The sequence below is a fragment of the Ammospiza caudacuta genome, chromosome 17 (genome assembly GCF_027887145.1).
Source record: "Ammospiza caudacuta isolate bAmmCau1 chromosome 17, bAmmCau1.pri, whole genome shotgun sequence".
NCBI lineage: Eukaryota > Metazoa > Chordata > Aves > Passeriformes > Passerellidae > Ammospiza > Ammospiza caudacuta.
This window is the reverse complement of record NC_080609.1, coordinates 14,450,344-14,478,279: the sequence shown is the minus strand read 5'-3', so window position 1 is coordinate 14,478,279 and position 27,936 is coordinate 14,450,344. Positions and strand designations below refer to the sequence as shown.

Below are 27,936 nucleotides of genomic sequence, written 5' to 3'. Positions count from 1 at the left end.
CACCATCTGTGTGGGATCAGCCCCTGAGTTGATGCACACCCTGGGTTTAGGGGTCCCATGATGGTGTCTGCTCTGAAAACATCTCCCTTATTGCTGGCTGAAGCCTTGTTTTTCTGACAAAAGCTGTCTGAAGGCCAGGTCTTAGTTTATTTGTGTGTACACCTCTGGCTTTTGCTAGGAGGTGCTTAGAAATTATTTTGACCTGTCCCTGTTTCATGTAATAGTTGCTGGGCTTCCAGAACTTTTTTTTTTTATCAGCTGAACTTGGTCCCTTTGTGTCCCTGCATGTGACTGTGGGCCTTTGCTAGCTGGGGTGCAGGTGGAGGAAGCCAGGTTGGGCTCTGTGGTGGAGTGAGAGAGGCTTAGATGTGGCTGTGTGTCCTTACATCAGACCTTGAGCTGCTCCTTTTGGAGGTGAGAGGCTTTGCCAGGCTGGTGTGTCACAGTAAATGTGAAAGCCCCAGGATGAGGGCTGGAGGAAGGGGGTGTTCCTGTCACCATGGGCTGTGTGTCTGGCTTCCTCCTGGAATTGCAGCAGCTGTAATTTTTGTAGCCTGATATTAAGGGGTAGTTTGTGTTTGTATTTAGTTCAGTGGCTCAGCTGCAGCGTGTGAGGATCCTACCAAGCTCTGCTTGGGGCAGGGCATCTCCAGTGTCTCCCTTGCAGGGAGTGTGGGGTGGAAATGTGTGGCCTGGGCTGCTGGTGGGAGTGGAGGGTCCCAGCCCCCTCAGTGGCTGGCAGGGGATGGTTGTGGGCAGCTGTGACCTGACCCTGCTCTGTGCTGACCCCCAAGAGCCCGCGAGGGTTCCAGCACCTCTCTCAGCTCTGCCAAGATGCCAGTCAGGAAGCACAGCCAGCACAAGCAGTTGTTCAAGAACAAGGGCAAGGATGAACCTGTGAGTACCCACCTGCCTGTGCCAGCATTTTGGGCCCCAGCAGACCCCACTGCTGGCAGGAGCTGAAGGAGGGGCTTCTCAAGGTCCATGGCCCCCAGTCTACACGTGGGAGGGAATGGGGAATGGCTCTGGATACCTTCAGCTGGGATGTTTGGGTGGTTTTTGGGACGTGGTATGGGGTTGGCTGGGCTGCAAGGAGTGTGGTGGTACAGGCAAGTGGGATGTGAGTTTTGGGTGTGTGGCTGGAGAAGGGAGATGGCTCAGCCCCAGCCAGCTGAGCTCTCCACAGCAGTTATCCCTGTGCAGTTGGGGCTGGTGTGGGATGTCAGATGTAGGATCTGACAGCTTGATTTAAGCCAGTAGAGGAGATGAGGATTTGCCTTTCAGGTTCAGAAAATCTACTTTTAAAAACACCCACTGGTTGCTGGTGTATCCAGCAGTCCATATCCTGGGGAGGCACTGAGCTAGAGCCTTCCTCTGTCCCAACTCCTTCATCACCCTCCAGGCCACAGGGAGGAGGTGCTGGCTCCCCACTCCTCCTGTGGGAAATGTGGGGCAGAGGGATGAACTCCCTGGGGAATGGGGCAGTGCAGGTAGGAGTGGGATGCTGTTCTTCCCCCAGACCCTGCGGAGGCAGAGGGTGGAGGTGAGCGTTGAGCTGAGGAAGGCCAAGAAGGATGAGCAGCTCCTGAAGCGCAGAAACATTTCCATCCATGAGGAGAATCCCTCTCTGGGAGAAGACAGAGCAGCTGAGGTGGTGAGTGCTTGGTGCTCTGCACCTGGGTAGGATCAGTGCAGCAGCAATCATTCCCTACTTGGGCCACTATCAATTCCAGCTGGGGTGACCTGAGTTAAGTGGCTGGTGCCATTCCTGATCTCCATGCCCAGTGCTGGGGAGTGTTTCAGGCTGCCTGGCCTTTGTCTGTGCAGTTTTTCATGGTGATGCTGTCGTGCTGGCCTCCCTTGATGGCAGGTAGAACAGGCTGGTGCTCTGGCTTGCTGGGAGCTGCTCCTGTCTGGCTCCCTGCACAGCCAGGGGTAATTACTGAGCTCGCAGCCCATTATGGTGTCAGTGACTCTTTCACTGCTTGATTACAAGCATTAGCTGCCTTGAAGGCTTTTGTGGATTGTCTTCCTCTGCCTCATCTCCAAACTGTGTTGCATAAAGAATAGACACTGCTTAGATATGAAGTGGTGACTGAGCTGGGTCTAGACAGCTGATTGACTGCTGAGATTAAACCAGAGGGAGTCCCAGCTCCCTGGCTGGCTCTGAATCATTCCCTGTGACACAGATTATTCAGCCCTCCTTGGAGGAGATCCTGGAAGCCGTCAATGGGGAAGACACCCAGCTGCAGCTGCTTGCCACCCAGGCCACCAGGTATGTGCCCAGCTGCTGGAGCTGTGCTGGGGCCTGGGGGCTGCAAGTTCCTGTTTGAGGAGCTCTCTAGAGAGATGGCAAAGGGAGAAGGGGCCTGGTAACCCAAACTGCCCATGGGAATCTCAGCTGGTGCCTGTTCTGTGGCCTCTGTGCTGTGCTTGGCTCACAGTTCTGCATGAGCCCAACCCAGGGGTTGGCTGTGCTGCCCTGTGCTGTGCCAGGAATTATCTTGAATCCCACAAGAAATCGAGTGCCAGATGCTTGGGCAGGACAAGGACTGGAGAGCTGGCTCTGTAAAGGGTCAGTGCTGAGCAGGGCTGTCCCCACAAGGGTGGGGGCACAAAGGACCACAGGGCTATGGCTGAGGTGGCACCATGCAGGGCTCCTCATGGCTGGCTGTGCTGTGTCCTCTCTCGCAGGAGAATTCTGTCCAAGCACAAGGACCCTCCCATCGATCAGTTCATCGAGCTGGGGATCATCCCCAGGCTGGTGGAGTTCCTGGGCCGTGCTGACAATGCTGCCCTGCAGTTTGAGGCAGCCTGGGCACTGACCAACATTGCCTCTGGCACCTCGGAGCACACCAGGGCCGTGGTGGAGGGAGGAGCCATCCCAGCCTTCATCTCCCTGCTGTCCTCCCCACACATGCACATCAGCGAGCAGTCAGTGTGGGCCCTGGGCAACATTGCAGGTGAGGAGACCTGGAGGGGCATTTGGAGGTCCCTGACTGAGCCAGGGACTTGATGACCCTTGTGGGGCCCTTGGAATATTCTGGTTCTGCTGGGGAGATGAAGCACTGGAGCTCCCGTCCATGCAGTTGGGTCTCTGAGCTGCTGCCCCTACTGAACCCCATAACCCTTCATCCCCTTGGTGTTGCCTGGCAGCCTTTGAGATCCTGTGTTGGCTCTGCAAGAGGATTTTGGCCAAAGCCAAGGGCAAGACTCTGTCCTGCTGGGATGGTTTAACCCATTAATGTCACCATAGGGAGAACAGAATGGGTCATGCCTGGCTGGCCTGCTGGCACTCCAGTCTGCCCAGTAAATCCTTCCCACCTGGAAATGGCTAATGGTGTGTGGCTGGTGGATCACCCAGCCCTGGCCCTGCAGATCTGATTGCTGTTTGATGTTGACTGTCCTGTGGCTTGGGCAGATGCAGTGACCAACCCTTTTTATCTGTCCAGGGGATGGCCCCATCTACAGGGATGTCCTTATTGCTCGTGATGTGATTCCTCCCTTGCTGGCTCTGGTGTCACCTGCAATTCCAGTAAATAACCTTCCATTTTCTTGATTTAACAGCTCTTAATCCCTTGGGTGGTGGGTGAGTCCACTGTCTGCCTTGTACACAGCAAACTCTTTGTGTCATTGAATGAGACCCTGCTCTAAACTGCTTTTATGGCCCTGCCAATGCACAAAGCTGGGGGTGCCAAGCAGACACTCAAAGTCAATGTGATCTCTTCCATCCTGGCCTTTCTTATCCACCTCTGACTATCTCAGGCAAGGAATAAGATGAAACTGGTGCAAGGCAGGCTTGCATATGCAGGTGGAAGGGCTGAACTTGCCCTGCAAGCTTCCTGCTGCTGCTCTGTGGTTTGTCTCTGCCCTCTGCAATGGTTCCTGCCCCACTGTTCTGTCTCTGGTGTGTGTGAGAACCCTCACAGGCTGACACAGACTGAGAGGCCCTTGGGGGTGGTGAGGATCTCACACCTGCCTTGTGTTTCAGGTTGGGTTCCTGAGGAACATCACCTGGACACTGTCAAACCTGTGCAGGAACAAGAACCCCTGCCCTCCCTTGGATGCTGTGCAGAAGGTTCTGCCAGTCCTTGTCCTCCTCCTGCAGCACGAGGACAGGCATGTCATCGCTGACTCCTGCTGGGCTGTTTCCTACCTCACTGATGGCTGCAACGATCGCATCCAAGTTGTGTTGGAGACAGGGATTCTCCCAAGGCTTGTGCAGCTCATGGACAGCCCAGATTTGATTATTATGGTAGGGAACAATCAAATCTCCACCCTGTGGTCCCTTAACGTAGAAAGGTCTGAGGAGAGGGAGGGCAGGTGCCCTTGTTCTGTGTGGCAGCTGTGGTGTGCTGTCCCCTCAGCTCATGGAACTGACTGCCTGCCTGTCAAGCCGCTGCTTGTTCTGCTGGCTGGGGCTGGAGGCTGGGTAGAGGCTCTAAAGCTGCTTAGAGCAAACAAGGGACGACAGGGCTGTAAATAAACAGCCATCACCCACAATGCTCTCCTCGTGTGAAGGATCAAGCATTTAGGGAGGGATCTTGCTGGGCTTTCTGACATGTATCCCTCGAGGTAAGGACTCTCCTCATCTCCTCTAATCTCTGTCTAGACTCCAGCTCTCCGTGCCATCGGGAATGTGGTCACAGGCACAGACCAGCAGACCCAGGAAGCCATTGATGCTGGTGTCCTGACTGTCCTGCCCCGGCTGCTGAGGCACAGCAAGTCAGGGATCCAGAAGGAAGCAGCATGGACCCTCAGCAACATTGCAGCAGGGCCTTCCCACCAGATCCAGCAGATCATCACCTGTGGGTTATTGCCACCTTTGGTGGAGCTGCTTGACAGGGTGAGAGATGGGCACAGGGCTGCTGAGGGAGGGATGTGGGGTTCAGGAGGTCTGGGATGGCTCCTTGTGAAGCATTTGGTCCCAGAGCCACCTGAGCAGGCTGCTTCAGAGGTCCTTGGGACAGCCTGAGCATCCCAATTTGTGAGTACACCTGCATGGAAACACATCCTGGGGCTGCCCTTGGCGCCTGTGCCAGGTGTCCATGCAGCACCCAAAGGGGCTGGGAAAGCTGCATATGAGGGAAATGGTTATCCTGGCCTCACACTCCTCCTGGAGGGTACTAAAGCTTGGGAATGCCTTTGCTGTGCTGCTCTTCCAGGGTGATTTCAAGGCTCAGAAGGAGGCTGTGTGGGTGGTGGCCAACTTCACAACTGGAGCAACAGTGCATCAGGTGGTGGAGCTCGTCCGTTCCGGGGTCCTCAAACCTCTGCTCAACCTGCTTTTGGTCAAAGACAGCAAAACCATCCTGATCATCCTGGACACCATTTCAAATCTCTTCCTGGTGAGATCTGCTCATCCTGGGTGCCATTTTTTAATCTTTTCCTAATATGGTCTCATCTCTTGACTTCCTTCTCCCAAAGAGCAGCAAGGAGTGAGCCAAATGCTCACTTTGTGTGGTTAGAACAATGACTGTTGGTTTTTTGGAGTAAGAGACTTCATGTTGTCTAAATTTGTCTTGGATACCCTTGGGTTGTCTAAAGGGCTTGGCAAGATTGAGTTCCCTAAGTGCTGCTCTTCATCCCCTGCTCTCTGGTTTGGCTGGCAGCCCCCAGCAGAGACTGGTATTCCACAGGCACATCCCTGGCATCAGGAAGGGACCATAAATTCAGGGGCAGTGAGCCTTTGACTTGTAGATCAGGGTTGTAATTACAGAAAAGACCATCTCAGACCTGTAACTGATGTTCTGTTTTCCTGCCTGGCTTTCCAATTCTGCAGGCAGCTGAGAAGCTGGGAAAGACAGAGAAGTTGTGTCTGCTGGTGGAAGAACTTGATGGTCTGGAGAAAATTGAGGATTTGCAGAACCATGAGAATGACATGGTCTACAGAGCTGCCCTGGACATCATACAGAAATACTTTTCTGATGAGGTATGTGAGCCCTTGCTGAAAATGTGGAGTTATTACACACTGGAATGAAACACAGATTGTAAGGATACTGGAAGAGGATTTTAAAGGAGACCTCCACATGACCAGAGTAGTCCTTGCAGCTTCTTCCAGCTGCTTTTAAAGCTCTGTAAAAGCTCTGAGTTGTCAGCCAATGAGCTGGACAACAGACATGGATGGCTTGATAGCATCTTGCTGCTGGAATCTAAACTGGCATCAGCTGGAGTTACTGCAGTTACTGATATGAATACCAAATGTGGAGAAGTTTCCTCCTTCAGAGCTGAGCTGGCTTGTCACTATGAATGGCAGCCTCCTACTCAGCTGATAACAGTGCTCAGGTTGCATTTGGATTACTTGACCCTTCTCATGGTAAGGAATCCATGGAAAAAGAGGATAGGACACCAGCTAGGAGCTGCAAGGGTCCAATGACTGTCACAGATGCCATGTTTAGTCCTGGCCTTAGACTTGCAGATGGGAAAACATCAGGGAAGAGGCTTAGAGGTCTGGCAGGCCTTGGAAGTGTGGCTCAGTTTGGGTGAGAGCTGCAGCAGGGGGCAAAGGTTTGGCTTAGAGCTTTGCCAGAGCAGGGTCTGTGGGGTGTCCCTGTGAGAGGATATGCAGGAAATTCTCCACAGCAGCTCTGGCTGGAGGGGCTGGATGCCAGGGAACATTTCCCTGAGCAGTCCTGGCTTGCTGCTGTTCCAAGCAGGCCATTTAATTTCAGTGAGCTCTACCACTGCAGCCACTTTTATTTCCTTTTGCCTCTGGAGCCTGAGCCCAAAGGTTTGGCTGCTGTTGTGTGTGGGCTGCAGGGACACTGCAGCTTCAGGCTGCTGCAAGGAGCAGGAGGGCTTGGCCTGGTCTCCAGGAGTTCTGCTTCAGTCAAGCTGAACTTGACAGGATTTTAAAAACGAGACTAAAACAGAGTTGCTGTGAAAAGTTTAGGTTTATTCAAATGCAGACCCTGTAAGTGATTTCTACCATTTTCCTCCTAGGAGAATTTAAACCTGGAGCCCCAGACTGGCCAAGATGGGCTGTATGATTTCTCAGTAGAGAAGCAAGACTTCAACTTCTGAAGATGAAGCATGACACAGCTCTAAACTGGTGGGTGGAAGTACCTTGGAAGAGCTCAGACATCCAAACCATGAGGAGCAGAGATGCTGAGCCTTTTTACTTCTGAAACCAGTCAATAAATTGCACTTTTGGCTTTGTACCTTTTGCCTTTAATTATTTCCACCCCTCTTTTAAGCTGCTGTTGCAGATGACATAACTTTTTTTTTTCCCAATAGCATCTCAAGGCCTTGCAGGAGTGTGTTGGAGCCCCTGGGCAGATTTTCTGGGTGGAATCTTTCTTCTAAGTACATTAAACTGCAGGAGAGCAGCATGCTGCCACCAAATCCTTGAGCTGAAACTCCTAGGCTTGACTTGGAGCGGCTGAAGTAGCTCTGAGAACTCTTTGAGAGGAGTTTCACCTTCTGCAGGCACCATCACTGCTGTGGGGAAGGAGCTGAGGCTGGGTCAGGGGCCCTGCTGTGTTATTTCACCGGGAGTTGTGTGTGGATGTGGGAGATGCTGAGCAGATGCTGCTCCTTTGCTGCTGGAGGCAGTGCAGGGGCAATGGTTCAGCTCTGCTGCAGCTTCCCCGCTGCCACCCATCAGCCTGGAGCCCATCAGCCTCTGCTCTTTCATTCCAAGGACCTGAATTTCAGGTTCCCATGGTGTGTCCCTGGCTCTGGTTCTCCTCCTCTCCAAGCCCTCCAAGTGTGGTTCCCAGTGGAAGGTGAGGATGGAATTGAGCCATGAGCTCAAAGGTTTTGTGCTGTGGGTTCTCAGCAAGCTGCTGGCTACTGCTCCAGTCCTGATGGTTCCCAGCAGACCCTGCCCCAGTCTTTGCTCCCCAGGGCTTGAAGCACCCCAGAAGCTTTGCTGGAAGCTGCTCCCTCATCCTGCTTTCCCTCACTGCTTTGGGAGTTTGGCTCTTCAAACTGACCCTGCTTGGGCTTAGGGCTCTGCTACCTCAGGTGCAGTGGGAGGTGATGGGACAGGCAGCTTAATCTGGGGGGAAAATCTCCTCTGGAGGAAACAGACTCTTCCTCTTCCCTGGATCTGCTCATCAGAGGATTTATGCATTTCTCCTGCAGGCCACCCAGGGAAAAGGGAGTTGGTGGTGAATGTGCTCTCTGGGAGGAGCTGGGCAGCCTCACTTATGGGGGTAGCAGGGTTGAGTATCACTTATTTCATATTCAAACACTGGGATCTGATGAAATGCAAAGTGCTTCTTACATCCAGAACTATGGACTTAAAAACATGATGCAGCAGTGCCTGAACATCACCTGAACCAGGGCTGGGGCTCTGTGGGCTCCCCACTGCTGCTGGGGCACCTGGGAATGGCCACAGGTAAAAGGAATGTGAGGGAGCTGAGCTGCCACCAGGGACACAGAGCTGGGGCCATCCCAGTTGGTTTTTGCCATGGCCAGGCAGGGCTGCCCCTTACAGCTGCTCTGATAAAAAGAGAAATAGGAGATCTCTTGGATTCTTCTTCGTGCATGTGCTGGACATAAAACTGTGGTGGGTGGTGTTACAGAGAGCCAGGGGCCCAGAGCTGCTCCTTTCCATCCTTGTGTAACTTAACAAAATATGAAGGCAGGGGCCAGGACAATGCGTCTCTCTTCAAAAGAGTGCTGGGCTGTGCCTGTTGTCTCCCCTGGCAGCTGGAGAGCTGGGCCCGGTGCCTGCAGGATCACCAGGGCTCTGTGTGGGTGTGTGAGCGACCTGCAGGCAGCTGCTTGTCCCTGCCAGCCCCAGGCACAGCCAGCAGGGCAATTTCAGCTCTGGGGCAGGGGAGGCATCTCCTCCTCTCTGTGGGGTGGGATGGGGCATTCAGGGCCACCAGAGAAGGGAGGTGGTGCTGTGCTCCCATGCCACTCCTATTCCTCCATTGCTATTCCACCATCCCATTCCTTTACCCCCATTCCTATTCACCCTCTTCCCTTATCCCATTACTGTTCCCCTATCCTATTCCTTTACCCCTATTCCCCCATTCCTATCCCCCCATCCCACCCCGTTTCCCTATCCCATTCTCTTATCCTTTTTCTCCATTCCCATTCCCCAGTTCCCCCATTGCCCCCACTCCCTCCCCTCGCCAGGGGGCGCTCCCCTACCCCTTCCTGCGCATGCGCCACACCCCGACCTTCCCCGCTCCGACCTTCTCCTCATGGCGTCCGGACGCGGCCACGCCGCCCTGCGCGCTGACGTCAACGCCCTCCGCCGTGCGTGGGGGCGTGGCGGGGGCGTGGCCACGGTTCTCCGCGGCCGGGCCGGGCGGGCGCGTCGGTGGCGGCGGCGGCTGAGGCTGAGGCGGCGGCTGGGGAAGGGGCTGAGGGCGCCGAGCCTGCGGCGGCCGCCGGAACGCGGGCCCGGGCATTCCCGGCATCGTGAGGAGCGGGCGGGCTCGCATGGCGGGGCCGCGCGGAGCCGCCGGTTGAGCTCGGCGCCGCCGCCGCCTCCTCCTCGTTCTCCTCCTCCTCCTCCTCCAGGCGCGATGTCGAATCCCGGTACCCGCCGGAACGGATCCAGCATCAAGATCCGCCTCACAGGTAACGGGGCGGCGGCGGCACCGTGTGTGTGTGGCCGCACATCCCCGGCTGGGCCCGGGGTCCCCTCCCCTCCCCGGCGCCTTCGCCCCCTCCCCGGCCTGGCTGTGAGGGGAGGGGCGGCCGGGCCGAGCTCCAGCCTCGCTTAACTTTTATTCGCCGTTTTTCTGTTCCGCTTCCCCCGCTGTGGCCGGCGGAGCCTCTCTGCGCTTTTGTGTATTTATATATTTATATTTTTTCCCGCCCCTCCGGCGCGGGGTGCCTGAGCCCCTTTGGGGTGACAGAAATGTGGGGAGGGTGGGGAAGGGGTTTGTCACGGTTGTCGCTGTTTGTCGCTGATTTGTCCCCCTCGTTCTCCAGCGGGTCAGGGCACGCTTCTCCTTCCTGGGGGCTTTCCTGCACTGTCCCCGTGGAAGGTGACACTCGCCACCCCCTCCAGCACCCTGACCCTGACCGGGGTCCCTTGTGCGCTCTTCCCGATATGGGATCCCTGTTGATAACTCTCCCCTGTGTTCTGCCAGTTTGTGGAGTCTCTCTGCACCCTCCCAGTGTGGGGGTCCCTGTGACACCCCTGTCCCCCTCCCAGCCCCTTTTGGGGTCTCTTCTGCACCTTCCTTGTCTGTGGGCATCCTTGTGACACTTTGCCCCTTCCCAGCCCTTTCCCGGGTGTTCCCCGGTTCCCTCTCCCATGGGGTGTCCCTGAGCTCTCCCTTCCACCCCTCCAGACCCCGCTACCCCTCCATGGGGTCTCTCTGCACCTTTCCCAGCAGGATTCCCAGGGCCACCTCTCCCACAGACTGGCTTTCAGCAAAGCCTTTCATAATTTTCCTCACTTCACTTTAATTAACAACCCCCCCAACCTCCTGTGTGCCGAGGAGGATAACTCAGTTGCTAATGAGAAAATACCCATTTAGTTGCTTTTAGCTGGGCTTTTTTTAGCGTGGTTTTTTAAATTTTCCCTCCTTCCTCTCAACTTGTTCTCACCTGGCACATCCTGGCATTCAACTTTGGAAGTTCGTTCCCTGTGCAGGGGGTGACACCCAGAGCTGTGTCTGTCCTGCCTCTGTGCAAGGCCTCTGGAGGGTTCATGGGTGGAGAAACCAATTTATGTTGGACCCTGCAAGATTTGGATTAAGCCTTTTGGAAGCTGCTCTGCTCGATGCCGAGCCTGCTTCTTTAATGGGAAGAGACACAGTTCCTGCTTGTGGAGACTGCTGTGTGAATTATTAAAAAATAAGGTCCAATCCGTTCTTTCAAAGGCAACAAGTGGGTGCTTGGAGGTCGCTTGGGCTGGAGAAGCCTCAATGCAGCTCTGGGTGACCAGAATTGATCCCTGGAGAGGAATCTTCCCTGTGTGGGTGCACAAAACATTGGCAAATAATGAGAAAATGGTGCTGGTGAAGCTGCAGTTACAGGTTAACTTGCTCCTGGCACTCAGAGGCAGATCATCAAAAAATAAAAGTCCTGGTGTTCTTTTAATCCTTTGATTCTGCACTGCTTGGGCTTCAGAAGACCAAAGTTTGTGAGGATAATGTAAATCTGAAAATCCTTTTCTTGGATGGGAGAAGGCTGGAAATATTTTTAGGTTGTATGAATGATGTTTGATCTGAAATGAGTTTTGTGGTGATGTATACCAAATGTCAGCTCACTCCTTAATGTGGCTTATTTTTATGCAAGTCAGTCAATAAAAATGTGAGTTAAGTAACTTAGGCCATGGTCATAGCCCTTCTGAGCTGGAGGAGATCATTTAAATAACAGAGAGAAGCTGTTTGGTTTAATTTTAAAGGCTGAATGCTGCAGCAAAATGCTTTTTTACTTTTAGCATACACTAGTCTTCTCTCTGAGCTGGGAATGTTTCCTGGAGCAGACTGAAGTTTCAGTTTATTGAGCAACTTGGTAGATTTATTTTTTATTACTCCCCATTTTTTAACTGTATTGAAGAAATCTCCTGCTTGCTCAAACCCATCTTCTGTTTTTACAAGCAGGAAACCTGGGTGCTGTGACAAAAACTGCTGCATTTAATCAACAAATAAATTGCTCTGGGGGAGGTTTAGCTCTGGAATCGTTGGGCAATGCTGAGTTCTTGGCTGGGACTGGGTGCTGACTTACCTGTTTCACATAGCTGCAGCCAGCCTGGCTGTTGTTTTCTCATCTCCTTGGCTCTTGGGAGGTTTGAGCACATTTAAACCAAGACAGGGGACCTGGTTTGTTATGATTTACTACCTGCATTGTGTTTCCTGTGATCAGGCACCATTGAAGTTTTGCAGTACTGAAAATAGCAGTGTAAATACCACTTAGTGTGCCTGGGAGTGTCACTGGGTGAATGGCAAGGGAGCAGTGGTTGAACCTCCTGGGATTTTTCTAAAGAATTAATTTTTTCCTCATCTGTTGTAAAGGTATTTGTGGTAGCAGAGTGTTGGGATTATTTATGTGAATTTAAGCAAAAGTTCTCAATCTGCTGATGATTAGCAGAAGTGATCTCTCAGCTTATACAGAATGTCAGTCCTAGCCTGATGCAAATTGTAATGGAGTAAAATGGCAAATAATGCACCCTGTGCAGAAATACTGAAATCCTCAATGTAACACTGAGTTGCATGACAGGTTAAAATGACTTTGTGGCCTGTGGATCTCAAATATGCTAATCTTCTGTCATATCTCAGTTTCTCCTTTCCACTGAAGCCTTTACCCCAGTGGGTGATGCAAGAGCCAGAGATACTCTGGCCTTGTCTCTTGTCCCTTGGAACAGTTCTAGGCAGAGTAAGAGAAAACTTCCTGTTACATCCGTGATCTCTCCCTATCTGAGCTGTCATCAGGGCAGAGCAGCAGTGGGGGAATTGCCAGCACAAGGACGGAAAATGAAGTGATCCTGTGAGTGCATGTCCTTGCCAAATATGCTCAGGGTCTGCTGGGTCAAGGAGGAGCACAATCCACAGGCCAGGAACCTTCATGGAGCACGTGTCCCTTTTTTACCCTTGTGCTTCCCTGGAACCTTTGTTTGCTGCTGCTCCCTGGGGAGGTTCTGAAGGGTTCATCACCTCCAGGGCTCACACACGCCGTGCTCACACTTGTACCAGCCACAGGCACTGGTGGAATCTGCAGTCTCATGGTGCTGGCTATGGCAGACACCCTGATCCAGGTACCTTGTAGGCAGAGCTTGCACATGGAACTGGAAAGGCCATGAAGAAATGGACTAAACATGGAACTTCACCAAAAAAGCTGCAAGTTGGGTTCTGGGTTCATTGGTTCTGGCTTTTTCAGCAGGGTCTCAGCTGAGGTGTTAAAAGCTGGCTGGCTTCTGGGGCCGTTGTGGAACTGAGGGAATTAAACTGTAAGGATCACTTCCTAGCTGGATCTCACATACACAGTCAGATAGCTGTGCTGAGGACTGATGGCAAAACAGTTTCTTTAGCAGAGACACCAGAGCTGGTGTAACTGGAGGATCCAAATAATCTTCTCCAAGCACCTCCCTTCACTGTGGTTCAGAGTCCTCAATTCCTCCTTGGAATACCTGGCCTGGGGAGGTTTGCTGCTTGTGGAAGGCAGGTGTAGGTGAGAATCCTCCCAAGTGTGAAGGGTAAGAAAGTGCAGTGTCAGAAGCATCAGGGAGGAGTGAGGAAGATGATGATGAAGCAGGTGTGAGGTGAGAAAGTCAGAGGGGATTTGTAGGTGACAAATCTGATTGCTGTAGGGAAGGTGGTTGTGCTTGGCAGTGGCACAGAAAGGGGAAGAGCTGACACAGATGAGTGTCCTGCACACACTTCCAGCTCAGTGCAGTCAGCCCGTCCAGGGAAGCCCCAGCCACCAAGTCTGGCCAGCTAGTAGCTGGTAAATGGGTGGCTTTGGGACTTCCTGCATTTGTGATTCCAGGAATCCATAAAAAAATACAGTGACTTCAAGCAGAAGATAAAACATTATGTTGTCATTAGAGCAGTGTTCACTTAGGGTTGTTACAAAGGCACAGACTAAAGTGTGTCCCAAATGTCAGGATGTTTTACTTCCCTTTCATGGCTAATGTATCGAGCAGTGCACAGACTTAACTGACTGATCAATAGCAGCACTGATATTGGTGACCTGCACACTTTGTCCTGTGTTCAGAGCAGTGAATATCTGTGTGGGGATATCTCTATCACACATGGTGAATACATCATGGGCGGGATGCAGTTTTATGTTGGGCATCAGGAGCACTGGTTCCAGGTGAGGAGCTCTGGGGCAGGAGTGCAGCAAGAGCTGGCTGCTCGTCCCAGCCTCCCTGGCAGCTGGTATTTAATATTGAGCCAGCCTTGTGCCAGGGGGGACACGGTGGGAAGCAGCAGTTGGGTAGCTCCAAATTTATTGAGTGTAGCAATCTGGGAGTGTGTAGAAATCCATGTTTCATTCTTTTCTGGTGAGGATTTTCTGTTCCCCAGCCTGCTGGGAGCGGGGCCCGGCTGCCATTGGAGCTCGGCCGCACGTTTCCTGTGTGGTGCTGAGCGAGGCACTTATCCCCCTCTGCCTCCCTTCCCCATTTGCCTTGGGAAGCAGCAGCAGTGTTTTTGTGAAGGTAAATTCCTGGCTGTTCAGAGCCCTGTGGATAGGAATGGCAGAGAGGCTTGGGCCATGTAACTCTGAGGACATGAAGGAAAATAAAATTTTGCTTTCGCGGGAGGAAGTGGAGAGCATGGCCTTTGCAGTTGGCCAGCTGACATTTTTGGGCTGCCAAAGTGGGAATCCAAAGAGCAGCCCTTTGCTCTGGGCAGGCTATGGGGAGCAAGTCTCCTTTCTTACTTCTCCCAGTAAGTCAAAGCTGTGCCAGCACCATTGTCCTGGTGGAAGTTAAATCACCAAAAGGAGTTTGTTTGAATATCCCCCTCAGGCGGGGAAAGTAGAAACAATAACTACTTTATTTCTGACTTGAAACTTTCTTTTGTCAAATTGAATGTCTTCATATAAAGAAATGCAATTTGGGATGTAGTTGTGCAGTTCATGATTTCTTTTTTATTCCACACTGCCCACCAGTCTAAGAACAGTTTTCTCATCCATTTCTTGAAACAGCTTTATCACATTTCTAAGATTTTGTAGCATCATCCTTTCTGTTTGTGTTTCAAAATTAATCATCGGTTCCAGGGAAATACAAGCAGTGCTGAATTTCTCAGTGAGGAGGTTGCTCTTATACCACGATTTTCTGTGTGCTGGGTAGAGGAACTTTACTGCCAGCAGCTCCAAGGCTGCTAAAATTGCCACTGTAAATAAAGATCAGCGAGCCCCCTCAGTTTTTCCTGAGCTGGCTGGAGGCTTGCTTGACAGGTCACATCATGGAAATACCATCCATGTGTGTGGTTTTTGGAGGTTTACCTGGATTACTGCCCACCTTGAAGCCAGTCCAGTTGCCATGCCTAGAGCTGGATTAATCTTGTTGGATTACTTGCTGCTATTTATGGTTCTTGAGTCGACTACTCACTGTCGTGTTGGTTTGGGCTGTCTTGGTGGAGGCAGCGGGATAGAGCAGAATGGTTTGGATGAGATGTGGATAAATCAGTTGGGTGGGAAGTTTAGGTATGTACCCAGCACAGCAATTAATGTGAGACTTGAGTGAGGAAAAAATTTAAAAAAAAAAGGCTGGAAGAGATGTTCCATCTGCCATCTTTTCCCCTAAGTTTGGAATGGAATCTTTGTTGTTGTTGTTGTTACGTTTCTCTATTATTATTCCTCTGGAAATAGTCAAAGTGAGAAGTACTAAAGTCTGGAATATCACTGAAAGCTTTGATATTTTTCATGGAAGCAGATGCTGATTTATTCCTGCAGAGTGAAATAAACTGTTACTGCAAATGGTTTGCTCTTTCCTGTACCGACAGAGGAGTCAATGCGACCTCAAGTCTCGAGGCTGACAACCCTTGTGTTGGGATCTGCTCAGCTTTTAGGCAATGTCTTCACTGAGGTTTTACTGTGGCCCTTGATGCTTCACCATCCTTGTGTGAGGACAGCACTGCAGTTGAGCCACTTGCAGCTTTTTTCACCTGGCTGTCATCTCTCATTCTCTCCCGTTGTTGGCAGGCTGCAGTTAAGCCTGCGGGTAGCTGACATGGAGCACTTGTATTGTGGCTGCGGGTGAGGAAGCTGCTGCTCTGACATTGTGGTGGTTCAGGTGCTTACAAGTGAGTTCCTGCAATTCTGCTGCACTAACTCAAGATGTTATCTCCTTCCTGGTCTGCTGACCCTCGTTGCCAAAAATTTGTCACCTGCCGTGAGAGAGCTGGCGGAAACAAACCTGTGCTCACACTTGAGCTGCTGCAGTGCAAATTCAGCCTCCCTGTGTAAGTCTAGCTCTAGGGTTTAGACTAAGCTGCTGAACATTGAAAAGCTCAGGTGTGTGCAAGTCTTGTGTTGGGAGTTTTTGGGAGAGAAAATCAGAAGAGACATTAGTGGTTTCATAAACCATGCAGCAAGTGTGTATATCTCAATTTATAATTATTTATGTAAGTATTAATGTAATAAAAGAAGAAAGCTGCATATATGTTTGCTAAGTGAGGCAGTAGGTCAATTAGCATTAAGATGCTACATGTTTTTACACTTTGTTTCACACGTGTTTAAGGGGAAATGCAGTAATTTATGAGAGGGGATCCCTGGGGATATTTTACAGTTTTCCATGTCTGGGAAAGTCATAAAATATAATTGGCGAACATAGCAGAAATGATGGAACTTTTTCTTTGTCATACTCTTTTATGAACTGACAGCTACATGGTGAATATTTGGGGGTGTAGGATGATAAATCTGATGATGCTCTAGTTGAATTGGCAGAGTAAGCATCCATGCTGTTTCAGAGAGAATCTCTCCACAGGGCTGTAATAGCTTGATGCCTTCCTCTTCAGTAAGTCATTTTTGTCAAGTTAAAGGCCAAAATTCGAACTGGCTTGTTGTCAGGGACACTAAGCACAGCAGGCAAAAATCCCCAAGGCTACCCAATTCCCAGCATAGACAGATAAAGCTGGCAGAGCCTGCTTTCCCTGTCTTCCCCTCCCCCGGAAAAATCCTCTTCCCTGGGTTTTTTTTTGGAGGATATGGGCACTATTCTGCATACTAATACAATTTAACAGAAAGTATTTAAATGGAAGGTTTGTTTGTGGGTAAAACAATCCATTATTGTTTGGGAGTAATGGAAAAATAATGGACAATCCCTGCAGTGAGCTGGCCATGCTGCGGGCAGCTGTTCCAGCTGTGCTCACCTCGCCACAGCTGGAGAGAATTGTCCTTGGCACAGCAGCCTGGCCCTGCCTCGGCCCCTGTGTGATGGAGCTGCTCAAATGGGTTAAGCCCATAATCCTAAACTGTAAGAAATGATGGGAAATCCTGTGGGGTTGGACTTTGTGCCAGCTTCCCGTGTTACACTTGGGGTCCTGGCTGCTGAGCCCCCGCAGCAGTTTAGGAGCAGGGGCAGTGTTAAACCAGCCATTGACTCCAAGGGTTGTTGGCCCTGCACTGCCTCTTGTACTCCAGGAGTGCTGGCTGTCCCTGGATGTCCTCACCAATGGGCAATTTACCCGTGGTTGGTTTTTTGAATGGTGGATGTTTCTTTCCCAACTCATTATGGAGGTCTGCTGAAGAAAATAAAATTTCTTTTGCTTTCATAGCTAACCTGCTATTATCCTTCTCTGGCAGGAGGTTTTGCTTTCATAGGTAACCAGTAGCAGGAAAAGAAATATTTTTGGTATGATTCAGTCTTTTTTTTCTCAAGTTGCTGAGATCTTTGTAGCTGCATTTCATTATTTGGAGTAAAATGGCATTTTGGATGAGTGAATTAGGAAAAAAAAAACATTTTTGTTGACCTTTGAGTATGTTTACAGTTTTGTCTTCCTTAAATATCTGCCTATTTCCTCTAATAATGACTAAAATAAAATTATTATGTATTTATCAATTTAAAGTTTCCATATCTTATTTTCATTGCAAATTAAATTTGCATGTGTTAAATTCTGGGCTTCCAATTTGTCTTCCTGATGTTTTCAGGACAATATTAAAAGCTCCCCTTGTATTTTTCTCCTGAAAATAAAGGTTAAAACACTGAAGATAGTTGCCTTTCTTATTTATACTGGAAAATAACTCCTCACATCAGTCTGGACTTTCTTTTTTCATGGCCCTGACCTTTCCTCTTCATGTGCCAGGTTTGGGCTGTGTTGCACCCACAAAGCCACCTGGACATTGTGGCAGAAAATTCAATCCCTGTGGTCAGTGATTGCACATTCTTTAGTACATGAGGCATGCGACCTGAAAAGTTTACTGGAAAGGAAATATCTTTAGAAATACATGTGCTCTGTTTTCCTGAAGAGCAAAAGGAAAAAAAATACTCCAAAACTCCAGACTGAAGATGAACTGAGTATATGGATTGTACTGTTGCTTTAACAAATTTTTTTTTGGCTACATAAATGCAGAATTTAGAAAAATGAAGGATTTCAATTTGATTCACACTTGCAGTGATTGATGCATTTCCCAGGGAATCTGTGTTCTTTGTCCTTTTAGCTGATGTGTTTCGGTTCCTTTCCCATGTGCAGACATTTTTACAAGCATGTGGGAACTTCACTTTAATTCAGAATGAAAATATCATATTTTACAAGTGTAAGTCTAATTAGCAGATACCTCTTTGTTGCTCCTTTAATGTTAATGGGAAGAGAGTGCATTACATTTGGTAAGCTTTGGGTTAGCAGTTGAGTGGGTGAGCATAAGCTAAAGGTCTGATGTCAGCCTTTGAAAGAGAAATTGGGTGAATTTTCTGGGCTCTTGAAGTGATACTTACTTCAGTGCTTTATATTCCAAGGAATTCCGAGCAATGTCTCTCATATTTCTTTCTTAAAAACATCTGCAGACAGGTAATGGCCACATTAAGTGCTGCAGTGGGCATGTTCATATCTCATGTGTCTGTAAATACCCTACTGAGCAGATCAGAGAGAGCAGAAATGGCTTAGTGAAAAAAAAAAATGCCTGAAATGTTGTGGGTTTTGGAATTGGCAGGGAATTGCTGTGTATCTGATTTTTCATCTCCCAGCCATCCCTTACGTAAAACGTTTTGTGCTGTGGTGGGCTGATGCATTTAACCCAGCCCTGAAATTGTTTTTAACCACAGTGAGAATACTTCTGCTGAGGTCCCCCTTGCACAGATGAGTGGTGAAATAAGGTGAGATGAGGTTAAAAGGCAGAAGTGAAGTTAGGGAAGCCAGAAGGTGCCAGAGAGTGGTTCAGCTGTGAAACTCAGCATGGTCCATCAGCCTCTGAATGTTCTGGAGTCAGAGAAGGGCTTCAGTGCTGAACTCGGGCTTTAATGACTTTATACAACTTGGTAAGTGTGTGATATAACCAAGTTCTGTGATGTAACCACCCTCAGATTTAAATCTCTGCATCTTTTCCCAGAGATCACATCATTCATTTAATAATCCAACATTAAATTTACCTCTGGAAAAGCCCAGGGTGTAGGAATAACTCTCTGGCTCTTTATAAGAGTGACTTCTACATATTAGGCAATAATTAACTAAAAATAGTATGCTATGTGTACAGCTAACATGCCATAATAGGAACCTATATCTTTTATTCCTTCTTTCCAAGAATTTTAAGGAATTTAATGATAATAGACTTCTTTCAAGATTTATTAATTAATGTGTCTGCTCATTTATTGTGAGACAGCCGGGCAGCCTGACACTGGTCTGAGGGTGATGGTATCAGCTCAAATAATTGTGCTGTCACCACCTCTAGAAGGAGACTTTGGCAAACAGAAGAAACATGTACATAGGTACTTTTCTGTGTTATCTTCTTCAGTTTAAAATTAAATACCTCCTTGGAGTTCCAGGTCTGTCTGGTAGCAGGATAAATGACACTTCAGTATAACCCAGCAGCTTGGCTTGGACCTCTAGTCACAGTCATTTCTTTTGTAATTTTTTTTTTTATTTGTGCAATCAAAGAAGTAATTTGACTTGTTACAAATAATGTTTTGATAAGCTTCAATAGAAATTAGCAAACCAGCCATCAAATGGGATTTATAAAAAGTTGCTTGGGAAAATATGTTGTAAGTAGTCTGCAATTCAAGGCATTTCCTTTGCAGGATGCTTATCAAGTCTGCATGTGCTACTTCCAAATTGAACTAGAATGTAGATGAGAGCTATTTTTGATAGAAAGGGGTGGGGGGGAAAGAAAATAAAGCCCAGTTGGAAAGTAGTAACAGGTTTTTTTCTCATTGCCTTAGGATGTAAATCCTGCAAGTGTGCAGAGAGAGAACAGACTTTGAAACAGCCGAAGAAAACAGATTTATCTGTGATGTTTGAGATGATGCTGGTAGTGTAAACGTGATTGAAATAGTCATTGTAGGAGTGGTGAGTAAATATACCAGAAGCTTGGGGATAAACTGACTTCTCTGCTGCTCCATATGCCAAGTAAAGGCAGAATGTCCTGCTTGTTTCTGGGATGTTCCTTCACCGGGGAGGCTGTATCAGGAGGAGCAGCCACTGGTTTTCAGGATTGTCATCACTCTCAGATGCCAGTGTAGAGCTCTTCTTTCATGCCCTGGATGTGGTTGCTGGCCTCCTCTGGGCTGTTGGAATTAAGATGTTGCAAGAGCGAGGGGGAAAATATCCAGCAAATATTTCTGTGAGGATTTCTTGTAGATTATTCAGTTTTTTAGCCTTTTGGTGTTTCACAAATCAGCAGTGAGATCTGGAATGTGGAAGCTGTCTACACTTTTCAGGACAAAGTGCTGCCTTATTTGACCATCAGGCTGATGGATAAACTTACAGGACAAGCTTAATCTTTTTTTCCAGACTGAAAAATTACCAGGCTGAAAAGGGATCTCACCTGTCATTCTCCTCTAACTAATTTTTGGTTTTTCATCTGGCTTCAGTCAAATTTGATAAAGGCAGAGCCGTTAAGCAGACCAGGGCTCAAGATTCATGGAGATGAGGAGCTTGGGAGAGCAAATCCACCCTCCCATGGTCTGGCAGAGTGGTCCTGGTCCCAGCCCTGTGGAAGGAGCAACCTGGGAAAGTGAGAGGAGCTCTGAGGTAGGAAGGGGAGGGACATCCTTGAATTAAGTCCCACACACCTATAGGTAAACCAATATTTATGAACTATGCTGAGAGTTTGGGGGTTTTGCTGGGTTTTTCCCCCCCCAGAATTTAACACTCTCTGAGACAAGCACCCAGATGACTTGATCAAGCACCTGTAATAATACTCCCTATATGTTTGTTTGGATTTAGGGGTTTTGTTTTGCCTTTTCACCCAGCTGAAACTGTGCCTTAATTCCTCACACAAAGCCTCAGCTGCGCCCTGCGAGCACGTCGCTTCCAGCAGCAGCCACTGCATCAACCTCCTACTGGCATTTTTTTAATTAAAAGAACAGCACTATCACTTCAAATTAGTGCCACATAGCTTATTGGAGTAAGGAGTGAAATGGTGTTTAAAGGTTTTTCTCTCGTGGAAATTTTTTATTAAAATTTGCTCTCTTTTGGGTTTATCAGCAGTTTGTCATTCAGTGCTTGGACAATATCTGATTCTGAGGTGTGCAAGTCCTCTGTGATATGAATGCAAATAAAAGGTTGCCTTTTAATATCTTGACTATTTGATAAACAAGAAGCACCTTCTTCATAAAAACAAAGCAACCAACACTATATTATTTTATGATTCTCACAAAGCAAGTGTCAGCCTGTTTTTCAAGTGCCTTCCCTGTATGGAGAAGGTAGTGAAGAAATAAATATTTCTGGGAGCTTCTGTGCCATGAACTGTGAAGAGCTGTTTTTGTAATCCTGTTCAGTGAAATTGTTAGGGCTCAGTTATACTAAATTACTGTGAGAGCAAGGAATATATCCAGGGGGAGGTAGCCCTAGTGAGAATTTTCCTCATACAGCATTTCATTTTGTCTGGAATATTAGCACTGTTAACCAGCCATGCGAAATGTAATGTATTCAATCTATTTAATCAATTTCAACTGGAAAGCAAACGTCTTAGGCTTTGAGTGAACCAGCTATCCTCATGTACTGGGTTTTTTAGTTATTAAGTTCTGGGCTTTGAATGTGCTAATATAGTAGTAGTTTGATAAAGAACTTTTTGTTCAAGAGAACTTTCTTCATATTTTTTTTTTTGCAGGGTCCTGGAACCAGCCTGGTGTCACTTGTATAAAATCCTGTGTCTGAATATCTGAATATTAAGATTGTATAGGAAGAGGCATCATATTTTTTCCTTCAAGCTCCAGTTTCTTTATGTAATACCTTTGATCAAAGTATCTCAGAGCAGTAGTGGGATTGTAATTTATTGATGTAATGGACACTGACATTTTGTACAAGGAAAATGGCAAACAGGTGCTGTTGAAAGGCAGAGTGATGAATGTATAATGTTGAAAAAATTGTGACCGAACATCCTGGTTGGAATAATGCACTAAAACATTTTCACCCAGATCCCAGTCTTTGTGACTGCAGAGTCACTTGGGATTTGAAAGGGAGGTTTCTTTAGTGAGGAGCTTGCAAGTTGTTAATAAAAATTGCCAATGGGAGGAAGGTCCACATATATTGTTAAGCCACTGTTGGGAAACTGATTTTGCAATGAAAATGTTTATTTGTTTTGAAAGAAAAATCTGTGCTAGAATGCTACGCATGCTCTACTTATCTGTTTTCATTCTAAACTCTATTTTTATTTTGTTCTCTGCAGCCAGTCTGTAACTAAAACATTCCTAGCATCCTTTGGCTGGAGATTCAGTCAAGGACTTTTTTGTCCTTCTTTCAAGAAGATGATTCCAGTCTTTCTTGAAGCTTCTCCAAAGGAAATTTCCTTCTGTAGTGGATAAGGTGACAAGGAGGGAAGTCACAGCAGGGTTGTAATGTCCTGCCATGTTTAATCTGACAACAAATGAAAACATTTTAGCATAGCTACGATGGCACACGGTAAGAGTTGGAGCCACTCTGATGTTAGTTCTGCTTGAGTTCCCTGAGCTCTCGAGCTGGCTGTTAGCAGGATAATGTGGATAAATGTTGTGTGGGCACAGAGGAGAGGGGTTGTGTCTGTGTCCATGGGCAAGGCCTCCCTCCCCAGCCCCCATCCAATCGAAGGCTGTTTGCCACCACGGATTGGATTGTCTTGCTCAACCAGGGATTGGCTCTGACCAGTGTGTTTGTTTTGTTGTTCATCCCTGGTGACTGTCAGTAGCACTTGGCTGAATAAACAGAGACTATTGATCAAATTTGAAGTCATTAGCTTGGCAGTTTAAATAGATGCTGGCCTATATGGTTAGAACAAGGGAATAACACAGGCTGATACAGCTTTATTTGGAATAAAAGCCTTCTTTTCACAGAGTCCTGTTTGGTGCCATTCAGTTCCCAGTTTGGTGCCTCCCTTAGGTCATGCAAGAATGAGACATTTTGCTTAAAATACCTAAAGTGAAGAGGGTGGCTTTGCTTGTGTAAGAGAGTGATAAAACAGATACAACAGGGATCCACTGAACTTTGGTACTAATTTTGGAGATCAGGTTTGGAAGAAGGGGGTGCTGCCATGGGGTTATTGGTTAACCACATCCAGCCAGGGCACGCCTGGGTGGAATCCTGCTCCAGCCCCCAGCAGTGGTGGATTGTCCATCTCACTGCTGCTCAGCTGACAGACACACGGCTGGGAGATCTGTTTACACCAAACACCACGGGTGATGAATCACTCCTGAAGGAAGGAGCTTCCTTTTAGTGGCTGCTGTGCCATGTGCCTGACAGCCTTCTCCATCATTGGAGCATCTTGGAGGAGCATTCTGCTGAGGGAGCTCTGGAGTGCTCAGAGATCCCATTCCAGAGGATGGGCAGTGCTGTGTGAACTCCCCAGCACAGAGCATCACTAATTCCTTCCTGCCAGCCCGGTGCTCCTGAGTCACAGGGCTGTGTGTCTGTGTGTCCCTCGGTGCTCCTGAGTCACAGGGCTGTGTGTCTGTGTGTCTGTCCCTCGAGAGCAGCACGGGGCACACGCGGATTGACCCACATTGCCTGGGGCACTGCAGCAGTCACGTGCAGCTCTCTGCCAGGAAATCAGATGAGAACTGATGTAATTCAGTTCATCCAACGTTTGCACAGCCTGGGCCAAAGTGCTTTCAGGGATTTACCACTTGTGTGACTAATAGGTGATTAGGTAGATTGGAAGGAGTGTGTCTACGTGCTTCATGTAGACAAGACTTATCCTGTAATAATGGCAGCACCAAAAAAAGTGTCTTACACATCATTCTCTCATTGTAGTTTTTAAATGGAACTGGTTATTAAATGAGATTTTCTTCCTCTGCGTAAAAGCTTTCATACTAATTCCTTGGAAAGTTTGTTGCTTGGGGATGTTTTCCCTGTGACAGCTGGACAATTGTCCTGTAGAGGAAAACAATAATTCAGTCCTGGGGTTAATAAAAGAACAAAAGTAGGTGAATGAATGATAAAAATTTGGCTTCACAAAGCTATTAATACCTCTGTAATTGCAGTCTTTTTTTGGAACAAGGCTCATTTCTGTCCCATTCTCCTTTGCCTCTGCCACAGCTTCCTTATTCCTGCACATCCACTTGCAGTCCCCTCCTTCCCCAGTGCCACCGCTGTCACCTCCCCACGTCCCTCCCCAGGCTCAGCAGGGCTGGCATAAGGCCCAGGCTAATAAGCTCAGACAAGCTGATTCCCTGGCAGGTGTCCAGGTGGCTGCTCACCTTTTAGCATCAGTGCCCTCCACAAACATGAGTGTTTGGGGCTGCCTTGGGTTTCTCATTTGTAAACAAAGAGAGTTGGAGCTGAGTTCTCTGAACAAGTGAAAAAATAGACACAAAGACAGTGGAGAGCAATTTGTAGCCTCTTGGGCGGATGTTGGAAGGGATTATAACGGGCAGAATAATCACAAAACAAGCTACTGGAGATTGAAAAAATTTCCAGGAGTTAAAAACAATATTGTAAAACAGCTAATAAACCTGATTCCAAATGAGAAAGGATGCCAAGAATTTAATTTGGGTGAACACAATTTTTCTTCTCTCTTCCTGTTTTTAAACTTGCTACCTTTATTTTAGCTTTTGTATAGGAAATTAAAGCAATTGTTCCATTCTGTAGCTCAGCACTTAATCAGCCTGAATGATTTTTTAAATTTTTACCTAGATGGTCAGGGTGTCATTTTTCCCTTTTTTTGCACATGCCTCTTGAATCGCCTGGAATCTGACAGATATAATTTGAATATGGAATGGTAATGAAGACAAAAATAGATGTGTGCAAGAGCTGGTAACAGGGAAACCATCAAGAAGAGAAGTCAGTGGAATGTTTAATTCCATCTAGTGTGGGCAGTTTTCCCCCTAAGACATTAAAAGCATTTATACCTCAGTACTAAGATCCAAGTTAGGATCAAGACTTCATTTATTATGGGCCATTAGGCTCTGCCACTTCTTTCCAGCACCAACTCCATCTTGATGATCCATATGTTTGTTATCCTCAGGTTGATAACGACAGCCCAGGGAGCTCTGGGAAGAAAGAAGTACTTGGGAATGAATTCCAGCTGGTTCAGTTTTTGGCTGGCCACTCTGAGTAGCCTAGAACGAAATGAACTCGTGGCTCCGGGCTTTTGTGCTCCCTTAACTCTTCCCTGAATATGGACTTTGACTGCCCTGATTTTGGAGTCAGAGCTCACTCAGGGTCAGGTCAGAAGGGGCTGCTCCAGCTCATGTGTTTGTTACCATCCTGACTGCAAAGCAAACAGCAGGTCTGAGAATAAGGAAGGCAAAAACTGTAAGAGCATGAAAAAGTTTCTTTGGCAGCAAGGCCCATGGCTTTGAAAAGCTTTACATGACAAGACTTGAGGCTTTTTATGTTTCTATCCAAACATGCCAAAAAGCACTCGGCATACCTCAGTTAAAATCCAAGCATGGAAAACAGCAAGATGTGCTGGGAATCAGGGAAAGTTTCTGAGGCATTTGCTAACCTGAGGCATGTGGTGGTAAAGCAGTGATATGGTGCTGATGCCTTACTTGAAAGAAAGAATGCTTTTCATTTACTTAAAAAAAAAAATTGGGATATTGACTGTGCCTCTTGAAAAGTCATCCAGTACCTGCTGGAATTTCTCCTGGTAGCAGTTACTGAAGTTAGTAGTGCCAGAAGAGGTGCTTGGTAAGTGTTATTCTTTGCAATAGATTTTGCACAACTGCTTGTTACAAGATTTCCAGTTATTAAAGAAATTCAAAATGAGTCTTGGTTACACTGAAATAAGTTAGGTCCCCTGCATTGTTCTGAGGTTTCTTCTATGTACATAGTAGCCTGTAAGCCAAATTTTCCTGTGGAATTTCTGTATTGAAAATTCTTCATTCACTGTTTCTATATGAATGAAGAAATGTGGATTCTTGAACATTGTGACCACAGTGGTCATCAGTGTTTTTATACTTTTATTTATGAACTTCTAAAAACTACTCTGGCAAAATTTGTTGGTTTGTATTTTCAATGTTTTTAAAACAGGGATTTTTTCCCCCCTTCATTTTGCTGGAAGTTAATCTCAACATCAGCAGCTTCCTGGGGCACTGAAGTGATTCTCTTGCCAGCTTCCTGCTCGTGGTTCACAAGGAAGCTTCAGTTCAGCTCTGAGTTGAGCAGTCCGGAGCCAAAGCTGCATATTGAGCACTAAGGCAATGTTCCATGTGGATTGTTTAACTACAGCTCTTTTACTGATACATTTAAGCCCCATGGGATGGACTAATAGTTTACATAGTTTACAACTTACACAGAACACCATCAATTTTTTGAATAACAATGTTCTTGCTTTTGAGCAATCTACTTAGCACTTGATGAAAACCAGACATTAATTTTGTACTGTTTATTATATACCCCAATTGGAAACTTTTGTTCCTGTAAAGTTGATTTTATACCTTATATAATTGCAGTAAGATATCAAAGAAGTCAAATACTGGTTTTGTCTGGAAAAAACAAATCTCAGTTTTAAATTGAGATTGAGAATGTGTTAAATTACATTTTTTTCCTCCTTTAAAATAGTGCTTAACATTCAAATTGCTATGTTGAAATACTGACACTACCTGTATGTGATGGAATGTAAATACCAGCCACTCTTTGGAGATACAAAACATATGTTTTAGTTTTAAACTGAGAAATCTGCTTCGTTTTAACTTGGAAGTTGTAGACCTTTTGCTGTTTGACAAAAATTCAGTGTTTCTATTGAACTGTTGCTTGGCTGTATCTACTCCAACTTTGCCAAGATTTTCTGTACCAAGGTTTCTTCTTTCACAGGTTTCACTGTTCTGCAGCAGCAGGTCAGACTCCTTTCTGCATAACAAGCAGCTACTCTGAGGCAAGGCAATATTTATATATTGAGCTGGAGATAGTACTGGCTCAGAAGGTACAAAAGTTGTGTGTTGTGTTCCTGACATTTCAGGTGTTTTACTCCGTGGTCAGGACCCCAAGGCTGGGTCTGGTTTAATTTCTGGGAGTGCTTGTGAATTCTGCTGATCGTGGTGCTCAGTTAAGTACCCGCAAATGTGTTGCTTCTGGTTTTGGTCTCTTGCTCTGCACTTTCTCCCCTTTATAAAGCAGCAGAGAGCAGTTGTGCAGGTTTTCCTCACGGAATTAGGAAATGAATGCCTTGTAAAAGCTCGGAGTCCATTAATTGGATGGTGTTTTGTGGGGGAAAAAAAGCTGCTGTTAGTACAGAAACATACCTGTAACTTGAATCTCACAAACGGCTTATAAAACATGCAGGGGTAGCAGTGGTCTGGGTAGCCCCAGAGAGAATATCAGGGAAGAAGGAGAATCTAAATTTCTGTGTTTTACAGTGAACATAATATTTATTGGAACAGCCTTTTATGTACTGAATTAGTAAGCAAATGATCAGCTGTATAGGAGAGTCCTTCTAGGGTTCTTTTTGGTAATGAAAATAAGGTGTTCAAGGCTTTATACCTTGAACTTCTGAAAGTGAAGATCAGAGACACCTTAAATGAAACACACCTCCCTGAAATGCTGACTGAGCACAGGCACTGCTCTCTGCTGCAGGAGTGTCAGCTATTTCATACCTCATTTATGCTCAGCAATATCTGAAGCATTCAGGGTTTCTGTTCTGTATTTGATTTTAAATTTAATGTTGTTCACCTCACATTTTCCAGAGAAACAGATATCTGAACATTTGGCTAGGATTTCTAGAAAGGACCTTTTGTTACTGGGACTCTGGGATTAGGGCTGGGTTTGAGCTGAGTTCAGTCCCCAGCTCTGCCTGGGACCTGTTGTGAGCAATGTTGGGATGAGAAGAGGGTCCCTTTAGGTGCTGACATTTTTAGGGATTTGAAAAAGATGCTTTGAAACCTCCTTGGTGTTGAAAGTACAAAAATATTTTTGGCCATCTTAGTAAAATTCTGTTTGGAATCTGAGTTATGAGTGCATGTGGGTGGAGGAACATGTTTTTCATGCTTTAGGAATTTTTTTC

The 27,936-nt window shown here is 47.2% G+C and overlaps 2 protein-coding genes across 4 annotated transcripts in view; both read left to right on the top strand.

Moving 5' to 3' along the window:
- The first annotated feature begins 716 nt into the window (after positions 1-716).
- KPNA7 (karyopherin subunit alpha 7) lies at positions 717-7,154 on the top strand. 2 transcript variants are annotated; one of them, XM_058816343.1, is made up of 10 exons: positions 717-897; positions 1,520-1,654; positions 2,190-2,275; positions 2,695-2,963; positions 3,453-3,535; positions 3,992-4,255; positions 4,613-4,846; positions 5,166-5,348; positions 5,783-5,932; positions 6,943-7,154. In XM_058816343.1, the coding sequence occupies exons 1-10, from the start codon at positions 835-837 to the stop codon at positions 7,021-7,023; spliced, it is 1,548 nt and encodes a 515-aa protein (XP_058672326.1). In that variant the 5' UTR covers positions 717-834; the 3' UTR covers positions 7,024-7,154. The 2 variants fall into 2 exon arrangements, with proteins under 2 accessions (XP_058672326.1, XP_058672327.1); XM_058816344.1 differs by having other exon boundaries at positions 6,946-7,152.
- A 2,144-nt stretch (positions 7,155-9,298) lies between these two features.
- The window catches only part of SMURF1 (SMAD specific E3 ubiquitin protein ligase 1), a 42,073-nt gene continuing 23,435 nt past the window's right edge, over positions 9,299-27,936 (top strand). For both annotated transcript variants that reach the window (XM_058816342.1, XM_058816341.1), the window contains exon 1: positions 9,299-9,543. In XM_058816342.1, the coding sequence (XP_058672325.1) occupies positions 9,489-9,543 (55 nt within the window). In that variant the 5' untranslated portion in view covers positions 9,299-9,488. The remainder of the gene's footprint in view (positions 9,544-27,936) is intronic.